The following is a 21,808-nucleotide window of genomic DNA, read 5'->3' on the forward strand; positions in this document are numbered from 1 at the left end:
TCTTTGACAATCTGACAACCTCCTATTGGGGGTGTGGATCACTATACCCCACCTTTGACTGCATTCGTATCAGGCCCCATGTGCACTGTGGTTTACTCCTAGATTACTACCGTGGGCAATAACAAATAACAAGACACAAAGAAAACACAAAGAATCGATTCAATTTATAACAATGGGATACAATTATTTATATACACACAGCTAATCATAATGCATGACCATGCAGGCAGTTCTAATGCTATGTCTAATTTGCACCTTTTATACTTCTGGTGCAAAGCTACCATGCAGTAACTATGTAAGCCTGTGCTGCAAATGTCTAATGTGTGGTTCTAATGCAATCTAATGCAAGCGCCAATCATCCATCACCTTCATGGGCAAATCCACACCATCCACACTCTAGACAATCCCTGTCTAGTTTTCCCTTCACCCAAACCTCTGTGTGTGTGTGTATGTCTGTTCTTATCAATCAATTTAAGCCTAGGCCAAACCCATACTTCCCATTCTGTTGTCAATCAGCCAGTGGCAGGCCTCAAGACTGCCAACTGCCAAGCTCTCGATCTCATCAAGGCCCATCAGTTTGCTGCACCAAGCACCATCTCGAGCCAACTCTCTCTGTGTGGCTCTCCCGATCTCTCTGGCCAACTCTCGATCTCCCGTGCAGACTCCTCTCGTGCAGACTCACAACTCTTCAGTCTCCCACAACTCTCTAGTCTCCCACAACTCTCTAGTCTTCCTCTCCAGCCCTCCTGGTTATAGTCTCCAATGACGCACAGAATGTCTAAGAATGTCTCTCCCTCAGCGTTTAGCAAAATGCCTGCCTGTCTCCTTACGTGTTACCGGTCTCGGTATGTCCTGTCACTTCGTGTGCTGTCAGCGTGACCTCATATCTCTCTGCCTTGGCCTTCCGAGTATGTTGCGAAATACATCATCTATTCCCTGTTTCTCCATTCTCTCCACTGTAGGCTTCACTCTGCATTACAAAATGCTCTTAGGCCCTGTCCCTCTCATGCAAAAAGCACTCCTCCATCTCTCCATCGTCACTCCCTTGGCGCAGCCCACACCCTTGGGTTGTCTCCGCGAAGCACACCAGCCAAGCTGATATGCTTCCTAGGCCGTCTCTACTAGGACAAGGGTCCATGTTATCTGTACTCTCTGCCAATGTTTACGAAACAATTCTCCGCACTGAGCCCAGTGTGTGCAGGCAACTTCTGCTCTATCAGAATGGATCCAAATGCCAGCCTAATGCTCTCTAGCGTTTACCGCAAATTCTCGCAATGCAAGCACTAACATAATGCAAAACTCATTCTAAATACATACTCAACATACATACATACATGTGTGTCAATCAGATCTCTAAATGTGTCTCTACAAAGCATACATGTGTACTCTAAATGTCTCTACGTGCATTTCCAAATATGACAGTGTGTGTGTTGCAAGCAATGCATTTTCTCTCTCAGCCTAAGCGCTATATATAATGCAAACATAGATGAACAGCAAATCATGGTGAGTATATGTTGTGTCTCTAAAACACTACATGGCACTTCAAATATGTGCAAGTGCAAGTGTCATTCTATTTCAAATGGCAAAGTGCAAAGTGGCAGCATGTTTCTCTCCTAATGGCAAGCAAAATATGCAAACATATCAATCTATAAGCAAATCTGCAAATGCATACAAAGGTGGCAGTCTAATATTGATTGGGTAATGGTGTCTACTTCAACAATGTACTGTGGATAACTAAACAGAATGCAATAATGGAATAGCAATAATGGAATGATTCCATAGCAAAGTAATGGATGATTCCAACAGTGAGTCTAATAATGAATAATGGTTCTTCTACAGATAGTACCTATTATTCTAATGGGTGTTATGATTTCTAATAATAACAATTCTAGGCATATATATATATATATAATTATAAATTAAATATAATGTTATTAGATTGTTTTTTGTAAGACACATTGTTAACATTTTTAAAAAATAAAAAAACATACAAATTTAACTATAAGCCTCCATGAATTTGTTTTAACCAGAAATCATAATTTAGAAATAAGAGTCGAAAAAGATTCACAAAAATTACTATTCGAAAAAATTACTATTAGGAAAAATGTATCCTCAAATATTGCATTCGAAACTTTAGGTTTCGAAAAAATGGCAGGACACCAAAAAGCCAGGTAAGAGTCGAAACTCTCACTAGCCAATCAAAGATCTGGCCCCCAGCAGTGGTCCAATCAGGACCACTCGTGGTACAACTCATGAATACCATTCAGACACACTGAAACCAGTTTGTGGATTGGGACCAGACAGTCCAACCCACTTCCTGGCAGGAAACACACATGGCCCTGCAGTAGCCCATGAAAAAAAAGCCTCTACTTTCTGGGGCACTGGTAGTCCATATAAGGATTTTGCTGGCCTCACAGGCCAGGAAGAAGGGTTAGTGACAAGATGGCCAAGGGATAAACGAAAAACCAGGTGGCACGGCCATGTTTGGATACTAGCCACAATTGGTAGCCAAAAATGGTAAACGCGATAAGGCTAAAGTAAAATACACGCAAAAATAGCCAAAAAGTAACTGCTGCCACCAGCTTGTCCCTTAGAGTAACCAAGTGTGAGTCTAGGGCAAAACAAGTGTACCCCATTGTACTGCATTGTAAGATGCATTTTTCAACGATAAAAAGTTGCCAAAAGTGGTAACAAAGTAACAAGACTAAGGGAAACAAGGTTTCCCAGTACTGACAGCCGGAAGGACATGTCAGTTTCCCCATGACAAATGAGCTGAAGGCTTCACTGCAATGCAAAAAGAGCAGGACAGATTAAAAAATAAAAGCAAAAAATGTGGGGGTCCATAAAAATGGAAGGCAAGGTGCTGCAAAAAGAAATCTTTCCTAACGCTCTACCAAAGCGTTCCAGAAATGCCTCATTCCGATCCTAAAGGGAACTACGGTTCGGGATGAGAATCAAGGTTCTCCAGAGAATCACCAAGAAACCCTCATGGTTGTACTTAAAGTGTCACTTGGGTCAGGGATAAGTTCCTTGCAGACATTCTTGCTTTAGTTGACTGTGGGGCTGCAGTGAATTTCATGGATGATTAGTGGGCAGAACTTAATGACATCCCTCATTTACTCAAATCTATGTTGAATCCTGTAGAGGGAGTCGATGGATTTCCTTTATCTTCTGGACCCATCAAAGAGCAGACGGCAGAGCTAGCAATGTGCATTTCTTCACACTTGGAAAGAATCAGTTCTGGCTCCGTTTGCATTACCCCATTATTAATTGGACAGCGGGTGCCTTGTTCTTAAGTTCAGAATGTTGTCTGGCAGAATGTCTACGGCCTGGTGCTATTGGCCTGCCTATCATGTACTTCCTCCGCATAGACGAGATGATGGCTCTATCAATCATCTTCTGGATAATCAAGTATCATTTGGGGATTTGTATACTTTATCTGAACCAGAGAAAGAAGTCTTGAAACTGTACCTTCAAACGAATTGGCATAACAGATTAATATCTGAGTCCAAATAACCAGCTGAAGCCTTGTTATTTTTCAGTCCGAAGAATGATACTGAAGAATTGCGAACATGCATAGATTATCGCGGGCTCAACAAGATAACAGCCAAAATAAATATCCTCTACCCTTGATCCCGAACATTCTAGAAGCCATCAGAAGAGCAATAGTGTCTTCAAAATTGGATTTGCGGGACGCTTACCATCTGGTGCGGATTTGTAGTGGCGATTAAAGACCTCCTTCCATACGCCCTTTGGCCACTATGAATATCGAGTAATGCCTTTTGGGCTAGCCAATACCCCGCTTCCTTTCAACGTTTCATTGACCATAGTTTTACTGATTTCTTGTTACACTCAGTTGAGGTGTATTTAGACATCTTGGTGTTCTCAAAATTCTTGGAAGACCATCAACAACATGTTTCTGAAGTCCTCAGACGTTTGAAAGAAAGCCACTTGTTCGCCAAATTAGAAAAGTGTTCTTTTCATCAGTCCAGTGTAACATATTTAGGCTTTGTGTTATCAGCCTAATGCAAAGCTATGGATATATTTAAAGTCAACGTAGTGCTATAATGGAAGACACCAAACTCCGTAAAGGACATACAAAGATTTGTAGGGTTTTTGAATTTTTATAGAAAATCTATTCCTAATTTTTCACTAAAGGTCCAACCCTTAACTAATTTACGCAAGAAAGGAAAGACGTTTAAGTGGAATGAGCTAACTCAAGAGGCCTTTCACACCTTAAAGGAGGCTTTTACTACTGCCCCTATTCTAAAACTACCGGACATAAATCAGCCTTTCATCCTAGAAACTGACGCTTCCAATGTTGCTATTGGTGCCGTTTTGATGGCTGATGCCCTTTCTTGGCCTAAAAAGGATACTTGTAACACCTTGTAACACCTTGTATTCCGAGAAATTATTTACCAAAGCATCCTTTCTTTTTTTTTTTGTAACACATATTTTACAAGAAGTTGAGCAAAACAGTGAGATCAGTCAACCTACCATCTAAGAAGCTGAGTCCGATCCAGATCTTCTTTTTCTCAGACAACAATCATATATTCATATGCCCAAATTGAGACTGGAAATATTACACATGTGCCACAATTCAAAATCTGCAGGACATCGTGGTGTGCGTGCCACTATACACTTGATCACCTGAAATTTCTGGTGGCCTACCTTGCAAAAGGATGTTCAAGTTTATGTTGCAGCCTGTGCCATCTGTCTGCAAACGAAAATTCCACGTAGCCCCCCGTTTGAACAACTGGTTCAGCCATCTTTACCAACAAGACCGTGGCAATATATATCCACTGATGTTATTGTGGATTTACCTCTGTCTTCCAAACAGACCACTAATATAGTTACCATAGCCTCCATGACAAAGATGGCACATTTCTTGGCTATGCCTCACGTACCGTCCGCATTGCAAATGGCTATGTATTTCTTTCAAACCATTTTTCGTTTACATGGGTTACCATCTACTATCATTTCAGACAGTGGTCCGCAATATACTTCAGCCTTTTGGACCCAAGTGTGTGCATCTTTAGGCATTCAGCGTGCTTTATCTTCCGGTTTTCATCCTCAGTCAAATGGGCAGACTGAAAGACTAAATCAGTCTTTAGAGCAGTACTTGCGCTGCTTTGTTTCAACTTTACAAGACGTTCGGAGTGACCTTCCGTTTGCAGAATTTGCATACAATAACTCTATTCACACTGCCACTGGAGTCAGTCCATTTTATTGTTCTTACGGGTTTCATCCGTCTTGGGCGCCTTCAGTGATTCCCACAGCTAGCAAGGTTCCATCGGTGGAATCTCTCATTGACGACATTCAAGCAGGTCATATGGCTGCTCTGGCAGCTCTTGAAGAATCCTGTGCACAGACTAAGAGAAACGCAGACAAAAGAAGCACCAAAGAACCTATCTTTCAAGTCTGAGATTTAGTTTGGTTATCTTCATGCTTTTTGCCTAAACGTCTGGTCGCATCCAAACTTTCACCTCATTACTTTGGTCCTTTTAAGGTTTTGCATCCTGGTGGGCCTGTGCCCTATTAGCTTCAGTTGCCCAATTCATGGTCAGGATACTTCCGGTCTTCCGTGTGTCTCAATTAAAGCCTCACATACCTGACTGTTTTCAGAGAGCTGGTCAAGGTCCACCTCCCCCAGTGGATACTGCAGCTGGACACGAGTATGAAGCGTCTGGCATTTGTGATATTTTCGTGGACTTTTGCAATACCTTTACATGTCTGCCCACCTAGAAGATGCTCTAAAACCACTAGTCTGTTGCCCGCAGACATAGAGCAAGCCTGCCCACAGTGCAAGCTAATCTGACACAGTGACAATGAAGATAAGCTCCATCCGAGATTACGGTATGTAGGAACACACTACTTTGGTGGAACCCTGCCACAGGCACAGCTTTCCAACCATGCACTCTAGAATGCAGCTACGACTAGGAGAAATTCAGTCTAGCTTGTCACATAATCTCGCAGTGAAAGACCAGACTTGCCTCAACACTTCTGCCATTAGAATGCAGCGACAACCTACGACAAATTCAGTCTAGCTGAGTACACATAGAGTCTCCTGCACTAGCACTCTGTCGTGACCATCTTTAGAACCCGCCCAAGTGCCTGACCTCCTGGGCTGCTCACTGGAGCCTTGCCAGCCCTCCTAAATCCTAATCTCGGCCAAATGCAGACACACATCTTAGTCTCCTCTTAAAAACCTTGCCATACACGGACTAGGGACTCCGAGAGCGTTCCTACCACAAAGCGCCTTGAGGCCATACAAATGGGAAAAGGCGCTATATATATGACTACTACAATACAATACAAAACAATACAATACCTGGTTGATATGAAGGGGTACAGACCTTCAGACCGTACTTGGGAACCGGCATCTGCAGTTCATGACCGTATTATTCTGAAGCGTTTTCACAGGAGACACCCATGGAAACCGGGACGTCTTCCCCCATGAGGGGGGCATATGGTCAGGAATAAGGTCTCCTTGTGATCCCTTTGGGAAAAATGGAGAAAGATGCCTCCATGTAACAGTGCTTCTTCTTCAAGATGGCGCTGCGTTCGTCCCATTATGTTCCACTCAATGCAACATTCTAGCCATTTCCAAGCTGGCGCCCTTTACACCTGTCCACTCGGTACTCAGACTGGTGTCGGACACTGCATTTAATCGGGAGCCACGGCGTGTGCCGCACTTCGCTTTTTTCCTAAGCACCGACTCTCCTTTGTTCTTCCTCCCTGCCCGGTTTCCCTGTTCCTGGCTGCTGTTCTCCTTTCCTCGTCCTTCTGCCTTCTCTGCTCTTTTTCTCTTGTGCTGCTTCCAATTCACTACTTGGTTCCTGGAGTTACTTACCATCCCTCCTGACCATCGTTCCTGTGATTCTGGAGGTGATCCTGCTGATCCTCGCCACCGGATCACATCAAGGTTTTTCCTCCACTGAGGGTTTCCCTTAGGTTTATCCCTTTCAGCAAAAGAAACCCTGTCACTGCCAGGTGTTTGGATATTCCTTGGGCTATTTCCTCTCACTCTGGCTGTTGCTGTGACCTCATGCAGGTTAGTGCTTGCATTACTGTGATAAGTACAGGGTTTCATTTCCAGGTGTGGTTTACAGGATCGGGCACCCAGGTATTTGCACCTTCACACAGCCAAAAACCAGGGAAACCCAGGACAGCAACAAAGGCCCTTCCCACGGTGTCGACCTTCAAGCCTGCATTGGAGATTTCGGCAAGGAAAGTGAAGGAACCTGTAAAGAAGGCTCCTGGAGGCTCGATGGACAAAAGATGAAGGCAGCCCTGCAGCAAACGATCGCAGGGAAGGGATAATGGGTGGAGGTACCCTCAGGCGTCCTAAGCTTAAGATCTGGTTGGGCATCAAGCCATTTCTGGAACGCAGCAGTAACACACAGCCAAGTGTAGATTCTAGCATTAAACGACTGGTGATAGTGGCAAATGGTACAAACAACGGTTCCAGTGTGGAGGGGTCGACCCAGGATAGGTGAGACAGTGGAGACATCCAGAAGCTTGAACTCCAGAGCCAAAAAAACCAAACCAGGATATGGCCAGTATGGCCAAGTAGAGGCTTTAAAGTGGCAAAAGCAACAGGAATCGGAGGTAAAATCTCAGTAAGGAAGTCAGCATACCGGTTTCCTCCAACAGAAATGGAAACTAAGGGAGAAACAGGGACAGGACAGGGCCAATCACTAGAGATGGTTAGTAAGTAGGACTGACACTTAACCAAAACCACCACAACAGGAACTGGGAGGAGAGCTCAGGGACTTAGACTGGCCAAAACGAGTTTAAACCAATATGGAGGCTGCCATTGTGGTCTCAAAAAGAGCGCACATGGTCGGAATAGACATTTTAAAGCCACCTCATGGTTGCCCCGCACAAAAAGAGCCCTAAATTACAAAATGGCTAAGAGCAGATTTTTAGAAAATGTACCCTTGTTGAAAAAAGAAGTAAAGTTCAACTGCACCCAACCTACTCCCTCAACCCTTGAAGGGTGACAGAATCACCCTACAGCAAACATGGGGTGTCTGAGAGGTATCCCTAGGGCTGATCACCTTAAGGGTGACCCAATACCATATACCTAAAATACGGTAAAAGGGTCATAATGGCAAAGGGACATCGGAGAAGACCCTCTGCCCTCCAAAAAGAAGTAAACTATCCAAAAAGTGAAGGGGAAAAAAACAAAACGTTGATGGGCCCATTATTGTGGCCCTAACATCCCCAAAAATAGGAACATGCGCTCTCCCCAGACTATAACCACAGGGAACTGATCCCTTATGGGGTAAGTCACTTGGTTAGTAGTTGGTTAAACTCCCAGTAAAGGTAATCTTTAAGGGCCAATCTTTGCTAAATATAGGTCCAACAGTTACCCTTAGGAATTGTCTTTCTATTGGGAGAGGGGGTCTGTCCCCAAAGCCCCTCAGAAGACATGGTCCTTCTGAACCTCTAATAGTTTTTCTTTTCTGCAGAACCCTTAGTAGAAGTTTCCAAAGGTCCAGAAGGACTTCGGTTCTCAGCCTCTCCCACAGGAGCAGGTGGAATACAAGGCTTAACCACTAAAGACATAGAAGAGAAACTAGTTCTTCATCTTTTGGACCTGGCCAACGTTTCGTAAGTTGACCCTTGACAGGAGGGTACACAGTCTTGTTACACTATATTTTTAATTGTGGTATTTTATATTGCTGATTGTCACAAATTTGTTTTACTGCAAAATGCAGGGAGTGTGTTTGGATAAGGCAATGTGACTTGGGGGTCAGTAGGAGAGAGGGTGGAGGGTTGGGGAGCAAGAGTGTGGGGGGTCTCCCCCATAATTTACAATACAAACAAATTGTGAAAATAAAATCAGCAATGAAAAATGCTCAGTAAAAACATAGAACCCATAGGTGTAGAATTGAACGTTACAACTCGTGGGATGAGAGTGGTGCCTTTAGAGATGCCTCTCTCTTCGAAGTCATTCCCAAAACCTTTCCTGGGACATTTTCCTGGACACCAACAGGAAGAGTTAACATCCAATTAACTATCTGGAGGGAAATGTTAAAAATGGGGAAAGTTTTAAGGGGAAACTAAATAATTTAGTGGCCTGCAGAGGACTATTTGGTAGAACCTCTGGCCCAAAGAAAGCGCTGTCAACATCAGTTGTACTGACAGCAGTGTCTTTGATTTCAGTGGTATGTTGGTTCTCCACTAGAATGGAATGGACATTGTGAGAAACCTGAAGGTGTCTCCCTGACTAGTCCTCTGGTATCTGTCATCCAGGTGGCCATCGCTATTGGATCCAATTCAGGGGGGGGACCAGTGAGGGAGTATCACCTGGATGGGGGAGGTCCATCCTCGGGGAGTGGTAGTGGGACACCGACAGGTGAGACGCAGTATTCCCCCTTCTTTCAACACCTTTTCCCCATCCTACCACGTAGGATACTCATAAACAATACCCCCCTTTTGACACAAACATTTTCGCATACTACGAAAGACAACAGACTAACATCAGTCCCGTTTAACTGACATGTCCCAACACACGGGTCACAATTGACCAGAATCGCACAGACCTGACGGCCCTTTCCCTTCCCTAACGGGGATAAAAGGTGGAACAGGAGAGCACAATACGAGCAAGGCAGACCGCACGACAAGACAGCTATCCCAGTACGGCAATTCAAGAGGAGGAGAAAGACGGCAAGAACCGAAAGGGCGACAAGGAGAAAAGCAACCTTGCCCTTTCCGACCCAGACCTGCAAAGTCTCCCTGAAAGGAATCATAAGATCGCAAACAATAGCTAATGTGTGTTGCAGCAAATGTCAACGGTACACAGAGTCCTCCTACACTGATAACCAGGCCAGAGAGATACGCCCGCTTCAGTGGTACCGTCCTTGACTCCAGAGGCACGAAAAGCCAAGCGGTTCATCACAGCCGGTGAGTCGAAAGGAAAACCGATAAGAAACCGAACTGTGCTAAACGAAAGCTACGACTGGCAAATTGGGGTTAAATCAAAAAACTGTTAACTCCTACGGGTAAGACCAGCTGCAGAGGGGCCAGCACCATGTGGATGCTACCTCGAGAGACCCTGGTTAATTTCCCCCTTGTTGAAGCTACCGATACCAGAAGGCTTTGGGAAAGCCAAAAGGGAAAGGTCAAAGTGGTCATACAGAGGTGTTGCAAAATCCTCTGTACAGTTGAAAGTCTTTGACCGGCACGCAATTGAAAAGCTAAGAGACACCATCCCGCATAGTGAAAAGAAGAAGGAATATTGTGTTGGCAAGAGAGAACCCGACAGAGGGATGCCGACAGAAATGGGCAGAGAATGAGGCCCCAATGAACTTTGTGGTAATAAGAGTGAACCCGACAGAGGGATGTCCACAGTGGAGTCTTTTAAAAAGACATTAAGACTTGTGAATGCAAAGAAAGCCATAGTAAACCCGACGGAGGGAAGCTGACATTCAAGAGGGATCTGAGCCTGGAAGAGGGGGACCCAGGGGTGCAGAAGCATCACCCTAAATCTAAGCAGGGGCTCTGAGCCCAGAAGAGGGGGATCCAGGGGTGAAAAACCATCACCCAACTACACCACAAGCCATAGTGAATACGACAGAGGGAAGCTGACATTCAAGAGGGGTCTGAGCCCGGAAGAGGGAGACCCAAGGTTATTTGTTATTTTTAACCAATCCGATCCTCTGGGGCAAGCAACTTTTTATATAAGAGAGACTTAGCCACTGAGGATCCTGATACCTGAGAACAGAACTGTTGTCTCGTGCTGGGAAACTCGAGTGTGTGCTGTGCTTAGGAGTCCCGTGCTTAAAACGTTGGGAAGGGAGACCCCGGCAACGCCCATCCTGACATCATTTGTGAACACTTCTTTCTTTTCTTGTGGCACACTATCCCCCACTTTGTTGTTGTTGTATTTAGCTGTAAGGATTGGCAATAGTTGTTTTTTTTGCATAGTCCCTTTTATTTGACAAGAAGTCACTAGGACTGCCTTATTTTGATTTGAAGGTCGTAGCTTGCTCCCATCTTAAATTTAGGTCTAGATTATGCGTTTTTCCAACCCCATTTTACAGTTTGATAAACACCCTTGAACTGTGATCACGTGTCTGTCTTTACTGTTGACACCATGAGTTCCTTACAACTGCCATTAAAACAGAAAGAGGTATCTTTCAAAAGAAAAAAGGCCACCTATGTTCATGGCAGCCAAGAGCGGTGAAAGAGAGAACTAAAGTGAGCATGCAGACTATATGTGATTGTGATGTTTTTCAAAACAATGGGAGCTAGTGATGACCAAACGTGAGCAACTCTTTGACTGCTCCGAATGCGGACTAGTACCACAAACTACAGCCCACATTTCGAGCATTCTGATTGGCTGAGGCGGCCACTGCTGGTGCTTATAAAAGGTACATGAGAAGAATGAAAGAACTTCCATGTTATGCATGGGCCTGAGAGCAGCTAAGAGAGAGGGGTAAGAGGAAGGGCAAAACGTATGAGTTTAGGGCGAGAGAAAGTGCCTCTTTGCTGAGCTCAGATAGAGGAGTGGGAGACATCCCAGGGGTAAGAGTAAAATTTTGTCTCTATATAGGGTTACACAGAAGGAAGGGCCCTGCACTGTGAACTTCCAGAGAGGAGTGAGGGGCTTGCAAGTGGTAATAGTACAGAGTATGTATGGGGTCTATAGGGTTATACAGAAAGAAGGGCCCTGCACAGTGAGCTTAGAGAGGTGTGAGGCTTGCAAGTGGTAATACCACAGAGCCTATATGGGGTATACAGGGCTATGCAAAAGGAAGGGCCTGCTGTGTGAGCTTAGAGAGAGGAGGGAGAGGCTTGCAAGTGGTAATAGTACAGTCTATATGGGGTATATAGGGTTAAAGTGAAGGATGGGCCCCTGCACTGTGAGCCTAGAGCGGAGTGAGAGACTTGCAATGGGTAATAGTACAGGGTCCATATGGGGTATATAGGGTTAGATTGAAGGAAGGGTCCTGCCCTGTGAGCTTAGAGAGAGGAGTGAGAGGCTTGCAAGGAGTGATAGTACAGGGTCTATAAGGGGTATGCAGAGTTAGACTGAAGGTAGGGACCTGCACGGTGAGCTTAGAGACAGGACTCTTCCTTCAATTAAGATGGAGCCGGGGTCTGTAGGGTGTAATAAATGTGAGGAACAGAGGACATCCATCAGGATAAAAGGGAGTCCACAATGAGGGTTCATCAATGCAAGAGGAGACGTACCTGCCCAAGACGCTCTTCACGTCCTAGAGAGAGAAAGAGAGAAAGAGGACAATTTAAATGGACATATCACAATATTCTAAACGTTGATTTCCATTTTTCAGAGATGCAGAGTTGTGATTGACAACAACCTCAGACCATGGAGAAGTTGCAGAGTGTCCTGGGATTCTGCAACTACTACTGGAGGTTAGTCATGAGATTTGGCAAAAATCACCCGACCACTTGAGGACCTCACCAAGGGATATCAGCCTACTGTGATGAATCTTGTGATGTCGTCCCTTCTACCTGAGGAGGGAGACTCTTCTTATGAGGCCAGGGAGGTGAGGGCGCTACCCGATAGTCCCCCTGGGGGTAGTACTCAGGATCTCATGGGAAGGGATTTCCCCTCTGGGATACAGGAAGGACCCATGGGAGAATCCTATATACCAGTCCTACCTCCCCTTTGCTTACAACCTCCCTCCCTACTCTACACACCTCCATACACGATCACCTTGCCTAGTGTTCCTTTGTACTTTTGTGAAACTAGAACTTTAGGAACTACTGGGACGAAGAAGAGTGTGAACTCCCCAAAAGAGGTATACCGGACAAGTACTGGGACAAGGAAGATGTGTGGAGCCATGAAGAACGCTCCATGTGACTTAGGTGAGCGGTCCAGTCGTTCGTACCAATGGGAAATAAAAAGCAAGAACAGACTTACTTTGTTGTCGGACCCTCCCAGGAGGATCCACCAGCATGAAGGACGTCCCGCGTGGAGAGAGGAGGAAGCCACTGATCGGGACACGAGCGAGGGAGCCGAGGTGTCCCTATCCGGTCTGCTGTGCCTGGTCCGACAGAAGTGCTGGAAGAGCGGAAATCCGGGAAGAAGTAGTAACCGGATTGCGCTGTCGGGGAAAGACTTGCAGGCCTCCTAGCGGGAAACGCTGCAGAGCTGACGCAGCACAACAGTGAAGGAAGCCAAAAAGGTCATCAGAGGAGCACGCAACTGACGGAGGAGAACCGGCAGAGACCCAGAAGGTACTTGGGCTGTTGGGAGAGAGAAAAGGGGAGAAAGAAACCCTGAACCCCGGGTCTGGGACCCAGGCAAAGTTAAGAAGAATAGTTGGAACAACTGCCCTTATGATATTACTTGGCAGGAGAGTGAACCAAGTCTATCTAGAAGAATAACAAAAAGAGGAAGTAGGGTCATGCAACTTGAGAGGGAGAGACTCCCTAACTATCTTCTTCGTGGCAGTACCTGGCAGGCAAGTGAACTAGGTCTGCCAAAAATAAGAAAACAAGGGTACGGAAGCCAAATCGATCTGTTTTTATCTGCGAAAGGCGAGGGGAAGGGAGAGATTCCCCATGGTATTGTAAACTGCCAATGCAGCCCAAGAAAGGTCAAGGGAAGGTAGACTTTCCCCCTGGCATTGTGAACTGCCAATTTAGCCTCAGAAACACCAGGTGAAGGGAGAGATTTCCCCAGGCATTGTAAACTGCCAATGCAGCATGAGAAAGGCCAGGGGAAGGGAAACTTTCCCCCTGGCATTGTGAACTGCCAATTCAGCCTGAGAAAGGCCAGGGGAAGGGAGACTTTCCCCCTGGCATTGTGAACTGACAATGTAGCCTGAGAAAGGCCAGGGGAAGGGAGACTTTCCCCCTGGCATTGCAAACTGACAATGTAGCCTGAGAAAGGCCAGGGGAAGGGAGACTTTCACCCTGGCAATGTGAACTGCCAATTCAGCCTGAGAAAGGCCAGGGGAAGGGAGACTTCCCCCTGGCATTGTGAACTGCCAATACCAAGAACAAGAGAGACCCGGGGAAGAGAGTCATTCCCCCTGGTAATGAACATTTGGATCAAATCATCATCCGGAACAGTGATAGCCAGTCCAGGAGAAAGGAGTCGTTATCCTGGACCACGGACTGTAGAGCAGCCTTTTGATTTAGTTATTAGTATAAGGGATAGAAATAGGTTTGCTGACACAGGACGGTGGACTATTTATTTTCTTGGACATCCTGACTGAATCCTTAGGATTTTAGTTGAGGCAGGGAAACTCCTCTTAGTAATAGGGATTGTGAGAAACCAAAGGGTGTCTCACTTAATAGTCCCCAGGAATCTCTCTCTCAGGTGGCCAGGGCACGGCCATCGCCTTTGGATCCAGACCCTGGGGGTGGACCAGTGCGGGAGGATCACCTGGATGGGGGTTCTTTGGGAAGTGGGGGTGAGGCAACCGATGGTGAGATGTGGTATCCCCCCCCCCTTTCCTGTGCCTGTTAGGAAAGTGGTCCATTTATGTGTAATTTTCCCTCCAGTTGTGAACCCCCCCAACTTTTTGCTTTTGTCTGACCATCCTAGCCTGACTTTTACCAGTGAAGCCCAGCCTTCTGCTGTACTCCGCTGGGATTTCGCCCATTTCATTAAGGGGAAACTGACATGCCCTTCAGACTGTCAGTACTGGGAGACTTTGTTTCCCTTAGTCTTTCACTTTGTTGCCATTTCTTGGTAACTGTTTATCAGTGCACAATGTTCTTTCCCATACAGTGCGCTGGGGTCTCTATTTTATTCTTAAGGCCCTAGACACCCTCAAAGGATTTTTGCTGAATGAACAAGTGTGTCCAGGACGGAACTATTTTGTCTCTTTTCAATGGTCCAAACTGCGTTTACCACGTTTGGTCCAGGACGGTGGCCAGTGCCTAAAATGGCCATCCTTTGTTCTGTCCTTTGGCCATTTTGTCCCTTAGCCTTGCCCAGGTCGAGCCAATCCTGGAAATTCCTTATTTGGTCATGCAGGCTCCCGCACAAACCAAGACTTTTGCGGGCTCCTGCATGGCTTGTGTGTGTGCGCCCAGGATGTGGGCTGGACCCGTCTAGTTCCAATACACATCCTGGGTGCCAGAATGTCTGGTGTGCTGGGATTACTGGGACCACCGTGGTCCATGATTGGGCCACGTATGGAATGGTTGAATGTGAGCAGATCTCCCATTGGATGCCCTTCGGTTTGGCGCGAAACAAACTTTGGATAAGGGAAGGCAATCTACACCCATTTCAGGTCGATCTTCTGAGTTCTCACCGAACTTAGTAAAGGAGCCAAGTATCCTGAACCGAAGAAACAGATCTGTGGAACCGCTGGAGACCCACTGGAATGTTTGGCACCCTGACCCTGCTGTTGTCCCGTCAGAGCCCTGCATGGGCGTTTTGACCCTTTGGAGTAGTGGGACCAACTACTCTCGGCACCTCCTGCTTAACCTGCAAACGAGCCCCTTCGGAAGTGTTCCCGGACCGCACAGAGAACTGACCAGCTTGTGCGGGACCTTTGCTCTGGAATCGCTGTTGTCTCGAGTCTTAACTTGAGACTTTGGGATACATAAGCTCTTGGTTGAAGGCACTCTCCCGCCAACATTCGTACACCTAGCATTTCTAGGCCAGGAACTAGGAGAGTCTGCCTGAACCTGACCCTACGTAGTACTGTGTCGCCTCGCAGTGGTAACGAGCTTCGTGGGTGCCCTCCTGCTGTGCCCTCCTGTGCTCAAGACGAACTGCAGTGCAACTGTCCCGATCCCTTGCCCAGAAGTGGAGAAAAGGCCACTGTGCCACCACAGACTGAAGTCCCAGAATGCATCCCCTGAAAGCTGGAGAGAGGCGCAACTGCTGGACTCGAACTTGCGAGCAAACTGGACTAGACTGGCGAAGTTTGGTCCGGACTGTGTCGTGAGTCGGTGAGTACTTGCAACCCTTACCAGTGGCCCCCAGGCGCATCCATAGGCTTTTACGCACGAATGTCCCCCAAGGGCCACCGACCTAAGTTAAGGTAAGCTGAGCTACCACCCTATTCCCGATTCTTGGAAACCTCTTTGCCCTCTTGTGGGGACCCTCCTCGAATAGTGGAACTCGATTCTTCATCGCCTCACCCCCCTCCCACCTGAGACACTACAGCCACTTGAAGAAGACCAGTGTTGTACTTTTGAGCACAAGGCTCCACACTACGTAGGGATTGGACTGCCTACTAGTTAGGGTTATGGTTACTGAAGAATTGCCTAAAGTATATTTGCACTGTCTGACCCTCTTCTGTTACAGGTTGCGGATCCATACTTGCTTAACATTGCTTTAGGACAACAGTTAATGTATACATGTTCACTAGTAAATGGTTGTTTTAGAATTGTTAATACTACAGAGATCTCATCTTGTGCTTGATTTAAAAGGCCTTTGATAAATGTATATGTATTGTTGATATATATACCTGACTGAGCGTTATTTGTGGTGTCGTTTACTGTGTGTGCTCATTGTGGGCCTTCGCTCACTCTCACCCCTCCTGAGACCTAGGGCCTCATTACACGTTATGCAGTAAACCATGGTGCTATTAGCACCATGGTTGCCGCTGATACCAAACCGGTACCACCATGGAGAAAAGGGGAATTACCACCCTATTCCAAGGTTGGGAAGGCGGTAATTTCCCCTTTCTCCATGGCCCTTCCCAACTCCCATTTTTGCCCCATAGGGCTCAATGGGAATGGGGAAGGCGGTAATTACAGTACCGCAAATTACGGTACCGTAATTATCACCAAGGTCCCTTTACAGGTCCCTACTTTAAAGGCTGGTCTAGACCTGCCGTTAAGGTTGGGTCCCGCAAAGGGACCTCGTAGTAAGGCGGTAAGGGTTTACCAGTACCGGTGCCCTTACCGGTAAACCCTTACCGCATACCGTGTAATGAGGCCCCTAGTCTTGACCGCCGCCAATGCCACCTTGATTGGTCTGGCTTGTCCAGAAGGTTACCCTGATCCAAGAAACTTGGCTGGCCTTCTGAACCTCTGCCCATCAGGTCAGAGTTCAGAAGTCCATCTTAACAAATTGGTGTGCAGCGGTGGGATAGGATCGAAGGTACCCAGTGTTGCGCACTGGTGAAGGCACCCGAGTTACACTTAGCCAGGACACATAGTGACCTTCGTAAAAACTTAACTGCAAAGCTAACGACCTATCTTAGAACATGGAAGCAATAACTAACATAACTTTGAATCCTTCCAAACAGAGACACAGGGCCTCATTACACGGATACCGGCACCGCCTTGGTGAAAAGGGGAATTACCGCCCTATTCCAAGGTTGGTGGGGCGGTAATTCCCCCTTCCCCATTCCCATTTTTGCCCCATAGGGCTCTATGGGAATGGGGAAGGCGCTAATTACGGTACCGCACCCTGGTCCCTTTGCGGGTTGCAAAAAGCAGGCGTTAAATTCCCCAACCCGCAAAGGGGTCTCGTAAAAATACCGGTACCGGTAAACCCTTAACGCCTACCGTGTAATGAGGCCCACAGAGTGTTGTGTACCGAAAGAGGCTTATCAGCCCAAGGTACCAAGGTTGAAATTATCCAAAGGATCATGGATTAGCATGAGCATCAACTCAATGCCATAACTTAAGATGATAGAGCAGAAGGTGGTGCGGCTGCTCTCACTGACAGTTCTAGCAGTACTGTTGCTACCATCATGCATGTAGTCCATGAAGACAGGGGTCATTCCGAGGTTGGAGGTAAGTACCGGGCTTTACCGGCATGGAGTAAAGAACGTGTCCGATCTGGTCACTGACCGCTAATTGCGGCCCATTACGACTTCGTGGGCATGAGCTTTGCGCCATGCCGGTAAAGCACCTAGCGGCATGCTGCAAAAGGGCCCGAAAAACCCCTTACCAGCATGATGCGCGCCGTACCTAACAATACCGCCATAGAACAAAGTGGAAACAGCGGTGTCCGCAAATAACGGTGGCCGTAAATTACAGCCACCGTTAAATAACGGAACCGGAAATATCGTCATCGCACAGGAACGGGAAGGAGCGCGGCGGCCATCTTTAAAAACACAATCCATTGCCATCCTCATCAGGCAGCACCCTTGGGAGCATTTTGAACCCTGGAAAAGGCCATCACTCCCTGCAGGAATGCCAAAAGCCCCAAAGAAGACAGCAGACCGGCTCCTCAAGCAGCGATTCAGCCCGGATGAATTGTTGCAGGCCTTGGTAGACACCCTTGAGGAGCACGCTGACATCGTGTTCAGCGGGGACATGCGTAGAGAGCCGCTGCTCCGGAAAAAGAACATCTGGGCACTAGTGGCCCAGAGGGTGAGCGCATTCGGCACCACCCCCCGCAGCCCCAGGGACTGCCGCAAGCGGTGGGATGACCTGCGGTTGAGGGTGCGGAGCATCCTCTCTACCAATCGCAGTCAGGCACAGCAGACCGGAGGGGGCCCAAGTTCCCCAATGAAAATGATGCCATGGGAGGAGACATGTGCTGGACTGATCGGAACGGAATCCATAGAGGGCGTCGGCAACATGGAGTGTGGGGCACCGTCATCCGCTGATGGAGGTGAGTGTCCAAAGTCAACACTGCCAATGCCAATTACATGATAAACACTCCCAAGGGCTGGCCAAGGCACCTTGTCACTGTGCCCTCCCCCCCCATCCAAATCATGCCGAACCAACTGCCACCCAAGCAAGGCCCAAGTGCAAGGTCATAACACACATCACACATAGTGCACAAACTGGCACATACCATGATGCACGCTGTGCAGCTGGGTGGCCAGCGTGCAAGTCAGACTGCACAGTACCAGCCCAGGATGAGTGACTCCGACACCTGCGTACATATCACACACATGAATAGAAAGTAGTGCTGTTGCATACCCAAAAGGCCATAAACCCCAAATGACTGAATATGTGAATGTAGCCATTATCGTAATTTGCGTCTCAAATAATCACTCATGCCGTCCCTCTCTTCTACCCCCACAGGCACTGAGCAGGACAGCGAGGAGGCCGAGACCAGCTGTCCCACCACCTCCAGGGGCAAAGGCAGGGTCCGCCGCATACCAGCCAGGAAGGACACACGGTCCGCCGCATACCAGCCAGGAAGGACACACCCACACCGGCTCCTTCAAGGCCCATGGAGGGTGCACCACCCCCATCCCTCCCTGCATCGGCGCCAGGTACATTGCCCACCCCAAGGTCGGAGGAGTCCAGCATCACTGGGGAGGTGGCAGCCACGGCCCCCCTGGAAACCGTGGACAGCCCCTTGTCCATCTGTGGAGCGTCAGAGGAGGACTCATACCCCACCGTCCACACCCCAGAGCCCAGCAATTACCCACAGGTGTCGTTCAGTGACTCAGTGGAGCCTGACACACCTGGCCGATGTGCACGTGGAGAAGCACAGGAAGACGCCAATCCTGTGCCCAGTCCCCCAGTCGAAGCCCTGTCAGGGCATATAAGCCCAATCCCCTACAGGGATGGCACCCCGTCAACTGATGCACAGCGTGCAGCACAGCTCGCTGCCCTCATCACTGAGGTGATGCAAGACAATCACCAGGGCAGGGTGGAGTGGCTTGAGGAACTAAGGGCAATGCGTCAGGTGGTGACGGACAGTACAAACCGCCTTTGCTAAGTCCTCGGACGCATTGCTGATGCCCTTGAGGCTGCGCGTCCTACTCAGCCGGCTCAGCAAGAGGACACCCCCTCAACCAGTCGCTCAACCCCGGCAAGCCCACTGCGACGTTCACTACGTTCACAGCGCTGCCGGGACATGCCACCCCCGGTCCCCGGGAGCACGGAGTAGTTAGCATAGCTGCCACATGTGGCCTTGATGGACACCATGGGACTACTGTTGGGGAGTTGGGGGGGAGTCTGAGGGGGGTGAGGGTGTGTTGGGGAGTTGGGGGTGAGGGGGGTAGGGGGGTGAGGGTGTGTTGGGGAGTTGGGGGGGAGGGGGGTGGGGTGATGGAGGGTATGTTTTACACTTATGCACTTTAAATTTCAATACACTGTTTGTGTTGCAAAGTTAAACCTGTGTGGACATTCATCATTGAGCATGTGTATTATGATATCTGACAGTGCATGGTGTACAAGTATCCCCGCACACCGTGCCCTATGTCCCCATGTCATGCCACCCTCTGCTAACTTGTGCTTCGGTTTTAATGTCCAATCATTGTTTGCCACAAGACATGTCCCTCCTGTGCACCGGAACCATGATGCTGTCCTGCCCCTTCCTCCTCCTCCTACACTTCATCATCATCTGGTGTTAGCAGTCCATTGTCAGGGGACAGGGCCACGTTCCAAGGGATGCACATTTTGTGCAGCATTACACATGACATGGGTGTCTTGGACACCTTCACATTGCAGTAGATGGGTGCCCCACCCGACCAGTTTACGCAACTCATTTGTGCCTTCTACAAGCCAAGTGCCTGCTTCATAACCACACGTGCACGGGTATGGGCAGTATTGTAGGCCTCCTCGGGCCTGTTCTGTGGATTTCTGACCTGAGCCACGGTGTCAAGGGCCAGCCACCATCACCTGCATGTGTAGGCAATGAAGGTAAGTGTTTGGACTGTCATGGTGGAGAACTGAACTAGTCTTACATGGCAGCAGGTCATTTATGCCCATACGCACATGTCCATGGATGCATTTACCCCATTCCTGGCCCCGCTATGTGTCCTGTGCAATGGAATGATGTAGGGGGTAGCGTCTTCGAGATGGTCTATGAACTATGGGACGCACATCTTGTAGTACAAGCATCGTTTATGCATGCTGCAGTCTTGGGGTTAGATCCATGAAGTGCTGTGTACTGTGAGAATCCGTAGTTGGGTGTGTTGGCTGTAGTCAGTGGCATATTCATCATACTGCACAGAGCCGTACTATGGTGACTTCCAGCACTCCTATGGGTGTGCCGAACCGGTGATGTGGTGTGGTATCCCTGCTGGCCTCAGTTCAATCCGCTCCAAGGGATGGCTCTCCGGTGTGGTGATATGCTGGAGGCAGCCACATAGTGCATATGCAGTGTGTCTTCCCATATGCCCTTACGGTGTGTGAGGGCCGCCGATGAGTGGTGCATGTGTTGTGGAATGTGGCCTTGTCACATGTTGGTCATGGAGTGTTAGGTGTGTGCCTTACTTCATAAATGTGAGATTCTGTACTCATGTGCCGTTACACTGGCTCTGTGGCACAGTGTTTGGTGGGGCACACATCGTGCACTGGTGTCAACATTTAAACCCGGTTTGAGTATGCAGGCACCCACCTCATGACACCGATGCACTGGCATGGCACAGTCAGACAACTCACCAAGCAGCCAGGCACGTCGTCCTGCATGTCACCCCATGTGGCGGGTAGCGTGGAGTTCAGCTGGGCCATTGGGTCATGAGTTGATCCTGGATGTCGGACCCACCCATGTGTGACGATCTTGCTTGCGTTGCATACCGTCTGCACGTTGGTGGAGTGGTATTGCTTGCGGTTGAGATACACCACCTCCATGCCATGCGGGTCCGCCAACTACACGTGGGTGCAATCAAGGGCACCTATGCAATTTGGCATGCCTGCCAATGCTTGGGAGGCAACTTTAGTGTCGTATATCTCATGGGTAGTCCATGGTAGGGATTTGTAGTCCCTTGTGTGCTTGAGGAGGTGATCCAGCACTTGGTTCTGTGTCCATGAAATGTACGGTTGTGATATGCCATGCATGGGCCCCACTGTCTGCTGGTAGGTGCCTGTGGCATGGAAGTGGGGCACAGACACCACTTTCAGTTGAGGGTGCATAGCGGTGCGTATTTCTATGATGATCACTATCTCGTCATTTCTCAGGTCAACTATGGTGGTGATGGTGTCACCCCGATTT

The 21,808-nt window shown here is 48.1% G+C and overlaps 1 protein-coding gene across 8 annotated transcripts in view; it reads right to left on the minus strand.

Annotated features, from left to right (window-relative positions):
- The window catches only part of LOC138521799 (E3 ubiquitin-protein ligase TRIM39-like), a 240,732-nt gene that overhangs the window by 117,638 nt on the left and 101,286 nt on the right, over nt 1-21,808 (minus strand). For 5 of the 8 annotated variants that reach the window (XR_011283122.1, XM_069634901.1, XM_069634902.1 and 2 more), the window contains exon 4: nt 12,208-12,230. The exons of the other annotated variants lie outside the window; for them this stretch is intronic. Coding sequence is in view for 4 of the 5 variants with exons in the window: in XM_069634901.1 (XP_069491002.1) it covers nt 12,208-12,230 (23 nt within the window). In the remaining variant the exon portion in view is untranslated. The remainder of the gene's footprint in view (nt 1-12,207; nt 12,231-21,808) is intronic. 8 annotated transcript variants of the gene reach the window in all.

The sequence above is a fragment of the Ambystoma mexicanum genome, chromosome 13, assembly GCF_040938575.1.
Source record: "Ambystoma mexicanum isolate Mex_15411 chromosome 13, UKY_AmexF1_1, whole genome shotgun sequence".
Lineage (NCBI taxonomy): Eukaryota > Metazoa > Chordata > Amphibia > Caudata > Ambystomatidae > Ambystoma > Ambystoma mexicanum.